The 5,467-nt window shown below is 56.2% G+C and overlaps 1 protein-coding gene across 1 annotated transcript; it reads right to left on the bottom strand.

The window, feature by feature from the left end:
* Positions 1–681: 681 nt before the first annotated feature.
* On the bottom strand, positions 682–5,467 carry LOC109751413 (laccase-15-like). The gene is made up of 5 exons (XM_020310304.3): positions 5,366–5,467; positions 5,121–5,272; positions 2,309–2,547; positions 2,072–2,188; positions 682–1,862 (listed from the first exon to the last, which is right to left on the bottom strand). Exons 1-5 carry the CDS (start codon positions 5,465–5,467, stop codon positions 727–729), a joined length of 1,746 nt encoding a protein of 581 aa, XP_020165893.3. The 3' UTR covers positions 682–726.

Raw genomic sequence — 5,467 nt, 5'->3', positions numbered from 1 at the left:
GGTAAAGGGAAGAAGGGGAACTTCAAGAAGAATGGCAAGCAAGTTGTTGCTCAAGTGAAGAAGCCCAAGTCTGAACCTAAGCCTGAGACTGAGTGATTCTACTGCAAAGGGACTGGTCACTGGAAGCGAAACTGCCCCAAGTATTTGGCGGATAAGAAGGATGGCAAGGTGAACAAAGGTATATGTGATATACATGTTATTGATGTGTACCTTACTAATGCTCGCAGTAGCACCTGGGTACTTGATACTAGTTCTGTTGCTAATATTTGCAACTCGAAACATGGACTATGGATTAAGCGAAGATTGGCTAAGGACGAGGTGACGATGTGCGTGGGAAATGGTTCCAAAGTCGATGTGATCGCGGTCGGCACGCTACCTCTACACCTACCTTCGGGATTAGTTTTAGACCTGAATAATTGTTATTTGGTGCCAGCGTTAAGCATGAACATTATATTTGAATCTTGTTTGATGCGAGACGGTTATTCATTTAAATCAGAGAATAATGGTTGTTCTATTTATAAAACAATGATGTGGGAAAAACTTGCCCACTTCATTTCTAAAACAATGACCATATGCATTAGTATATAAAATACTACCAAGGAAATAATGGATTAAATAAGTCAAACTTTTTATAGGGACTAGACAGACAAATTGGAGTAAAATTCTCTCTCTCTTTCTCTCTCTCATATCAGGTTTCCTGTGTTGCCCTTATATACTAATAAAGTTTCAAAGTTTCCAAATTCGCAAGGAAACCAAAATAAACAGTTTATGACAAACATACTGGAATGATTGGATGAACAAACCCATATGCCCTGGGTATGCACCTGGATTGTCGGCCACGAAGCGGACGACAGCCCACCCTAGCCTGGGGACAAGCACTGTGTTCTTGAGCGGCGGATCCACGAGGTTGAACCTTGCCACGTCCCTCGCCGCGTCGTAGTTGTCGTGCCCCCGCGCGAGCACGAACATGTCATGCCCGTGCAGGTGCACTGGGTGGTTGTCGGTGTCCATCATGGCCGCGTTCTGGAACACGATGTCCACCACCGCGCCATGCCGGTACCGCCGCGCCACCGCCGCTTTCTCCGTCGGCTCCAGCCACGCCTCGTTGGGACCCCACGGGATCAGGGCACGGTCGGTGAAGTTGAACGGCCTCGCCGGCCTGTCCGGCAACGTGTACAGCTGGTCAAGCCCGCCGCCGCCGCCGGCGGCCGTTCCGTTGCGGCGGTTGTCATAGTAGAGCTCCTCGAGCAGCGGCATGGCGGCCGCCGCGGCGGGGAGCTGGAAGGACACGTTGTTCATGGTCTCCACGATGATGGACTCCTTGCTCCCGCTCCTCCTGCAGAACAGGCGACCTTGCCGGCAGATGGAGCCCATGCGGAGCACGACGAACAGGCTCTCATCAGCAGTCGCCGGCACCGGCGGCGACCCCGGCCGGTTCAGGCTGCTCAAGTTGCCGTGGAAGTAGAAGGACACCATGAAGTCGTGCTGGTCAGGCATCTCCGGCGCCACCGGCGGCGCCGCCTCGTCACCGTTGCCGGCACCGATCGCGTACCGCACCATCGCTCTCGACAGGGTCGCGGGGATCTGGATGTCGGGCTTGGGCGCCTGGCCACTGACGGCGACCATGTAGTACTTGCCGGGGATCGCGTTGGCGACCACAAGCGCGTCCAGCGTCTCGCCGGGGCCGATGGCGACGACGTCCGTGGTGAAGGGGCGGACGTAGTTGGCGTCGGCGCCGACCTCCGTGAGCTCGTGCCCGGCGATCTTGACGTAGTACTCGGAGTAGAGCGCGACGTTGAGGAGGCGGAGCAGGTAGGTCTTGCCAGGCTCCACGTCAAGCACCAAGCCATCTTCCACGACCCCTTCACGTTGATGAATGAACATAAGAGAAATAAAGTAATAACCTTTAGATTAGACATGGACATGGTCCAGTATTTTTCACTATATCAGAGAAATAAAGAGAAATAGAGTATGTCTACATACATCCGTATGTAGTTCATATTTGAAATCTCTAAAAAGACTTATATTTTAGAACGGAGGGAGTACATGTTATCTAAAAACACATGATTACCGGAGCAGTTGTAGAGATCTCCAAGCTTGCCATTGATTGTGGTTGCACCGGTGTCATCGTAGAAGCCATCCTCCATGTTCTTGCCCAACTGCGCGAGGTTCATGCTCCACCACTCACCTGCCATGCATGATCAAGATCATTCACACCAGTTCGATCTCGATCGATCAGAATCTCATCGATCGACGCCAAATTGATTTGCAGGAAGTGGATTTGCTACATGAATTATCTCTGAGGAACCTATAACGATGGGGATCTCCTTGTCGGGCTTCGGAAATGGGTTGGCGTGCCGCGGCCGGATGATGAAGGCGCCGTGCAGGCTCGCCCGGAGGCAGGAGACGTGAGCGTGCCACCACAGGGTGCCTTCCTGCTCGGTGACGTTGAGACGGTATCTGAAGTTGTGGCCTGGCCGGATAGGGCACTGCGTGATCATCGGAACACCGTCGGCCCAGCAGTTGAGCCGGTGCTTCAATCCGTGCCTTCATCCATCGATCACGTAGCACAAGATTAGCAAAGCACATGATTAACAAGATCAGCAAAGCACATGGAGTACTTTGGTTATATTTATTGAGTATCGTGATTAGTTAGGTAACATAAGATAGACTAGGAATTATTCTGGCTTGTCTTGTACTCCAAGTTGATCATGTACTTCTATATATATGCCCACGAGGCTCAAGCAATACAACGAACAATTCCACTAAACCTTTCTCTTCCTTCTAACATGATATCAGACTAACCGATCCAAACCCTAGCCGCCGCCGTTGCTTCCGCTCCGCGCCGCCCCCGGGGCGGTCGGTCTCCATGACCGCCGCAGGGGGCTGCGCCGCCCGTACCTAGGGTTCGTGCGCCGGTCATGTTGATCGGCTGCCCTACAGAGTCTTTTTCCCGATCCTTGATCCGGGTTTTCTCTCTCACACCGGTCGTCTTGATCGGTGATTTTTTTTCGATTTTCCGATCTAAGATCGGTTTGCGTCGCCCACCGCCATCCGTCAACCCTCGCGCGCCTCTACTACGACCTTGGCGGCCACTACCTCGGCCATCGCCAACTCTCCAGTTTGGCACGACGGCGGCTCCTCCGGGACGCTGCGGTCCAACCGCCTGTCACCAGGTCATCATTGGTTTGATCGGATCTCCAACAGCAGCCCTCTCTCCATCCAGCACAGGCAACCTCGTGTTGATTCCTACAGGACGTGTGTCCCATGACGAGCGTCATGCAGAACCACGCTGGTTGGGTTGCGATGGCTTGCATGCGCCGTATGCCCGTACGCCACTTCCGCGTCCTACGCGACTGATGGCTACATGTACGCGATGGGTGTTCTAGTACCTGCAAGCGTTCGGTCTGATCAACCGTGTCCGCGTCGCGCGACCGACCTGATCAGTCGTTTACGCGTGTCTTCGCAGGTTCGTGAAGATTGTCTCCGAGTACAGCGCGCCTCTCCATCAATCGAGCACCGGGCTGTCGCTGCGTCGCCCTGTCGGGCCGCAGCGCCGCCGCCCCATGGTTTTTTTTCCGGCTGCACCGACATGCATCACCGCTGCGTCGTCCCTTTGGCCGTAGTGTCGCGGCCCGCGGTCCACCGCCGCCCCGAGGTCGTCCGCTCCAGGCCGTCTCGTGGCTGCACCGACCCTCGCGTCGCCGCTGCGTCGCCCGTCGGGCCGTAGCAAGCGTGGCACGCGGTCCACGCCGCCGTCCTAAGGCCGTCCCGGTGGCTGCACCGACTCAAGAACCGCCGTTGCGTCGCCCCTTGAGGCTGTAGCATCGCGGCCCGCGGTCCCCGCCGTCGCCCCGACCCGCCTGCCACCGCTGCGTCGCCCCTTCAGGCCGCAGCGCCGCGGCCCGCGGTCCACTTCGCCGTCCCCGCGCGTCGACTTCCTGTGGTATGCGCCGCGCCGTCTCCCTTGGCGCAGGAACGCCACCGTCCATGCCGGTCTTCGTCACGCTGTCAAGGTCCTTCGCCTACTTCGAGCACCACCGCCGCGCTCCTAACCTAGCCGACGCCGCCGCCGTCAGGCCGCCGCCGCCGCTCTAGTTTGGCCGCTGCCGCCGCTACCCCCATAGCCGCCGCCGCCGCCCGTCCACCTCCTTCATCTTCGTCCAGCACCAGCCCGTCACCAGCGTCGCCGTCATCTACCCCGACCACTTCGTCCACTCTGACAACCGCGGGCGACATCGGTCCCGCGCCGATTGGCGCCGCAACCATCGTTGAGTTCTTCTCTGCTGGCCTCTCCGACTTCTTCGACATGGCGTACAACTCGTGCAGGTCTTAGTCTACGCATGCACGGTGCTGGCAACACCGCCGCGTACCTTCGTCCATGACGTGTCCCCGGGCCTAGCAAGCCTGGTCGGCGCTTCGTCAACTTCGTCTTCGTCTGTCTACGCATGCGTGGTGCTGGCAACACCGGTGCGTGCCTTCGTCCATGATGTATCCCCGGGCTTGGCAAACCCGCGCGACGCGTCGTCAACAACATCTTCTTCCCAGCGCACCACTGCGCCCATGCTAACTCGGCGCCCCCTTGCGCCCGCAGCTCCACGGCGACTTCCTCGACACCGGCCACTCTGACTCGACATCGACCACGGCATTCTTCGCCCGGCTACCTCGACCACGGCTCCACCACCCACGCTCTCGGCAACATCGACAAACGGCACAAAGGGCTACCGCCTGCTTGAGCAACCTCGTCGGTTTGCAGTCCAACCATGACTCCGTGATGCATCGGCCGTTACGACTGTGGGGGGTGTCCGTCGGCTTGCCTTCGGAATCTTCTCCAGTCTCACCGTCTATGTTGCTACCGTTGTGACCGCAGGGGGATATTGAGTATCGTGATTAGTTAGGAAACATAAGATAGACTAGGAATTATTCTAGCTTATCTTGTAGTCCAAGTTGATCATGTACTTCTATATATATGCCCACGAGGCTCAAGCAATACAACGAACAATTTCACCAAACCTCTCTCTCCCTTGTAACAATATTCATCAGAGAAGACAAATGCAGGATCAGAATTGGTTGTGCGTGCAGTTCACTGGGTAAATACTTGGTCAGTACTATTTGATTACCAATGGATTGTTATGTTGTGGGGAGACTTGTTGACGACATGGACGGCGACGGAGTCTCCCTCGGTGACCTCGATCGCCGGACCGGGAAGCTGCCCGTTCACCACGGTGACCAGCGTCTCGTTGCACAGGTGCGTCATCTTCATCTCGCTCACCTACATCATCAGGCATATCATATTGGAACAAATAAGCATGAACCGATCGAGATCGATTGTCACCCATTGCTCGTTCCATAGTCTAGAACTTACAACAAAGGTGTGCTCAACCTCGCCGACGGCAGCTGCCGCAACTGCGGCCAGGGCAACAATGGTCATGCAGAGGTTGGAGCCCGCCATGGAGAACTTCGACAT

This window comes from Aegilops tauschii, chromosome 6 (genome assembly GCF_002575655.3).
Source record: "Aegilops tauschii subsp. strangulata cultivar AL8/78 chromosome 6, Aet v6.0, whole genome shotgun sequence".
Taxonomy (NCBI): domain Eukaryota; kingdom Viridiplantae; phylum Streptophyta; class Magnoliopsida; order Poales; family Poaceae; genus Aegilops; species Aegilops tauschii.
This window is presented reverse-complemented; position numbering and strand designations above follow the sequence as displayed.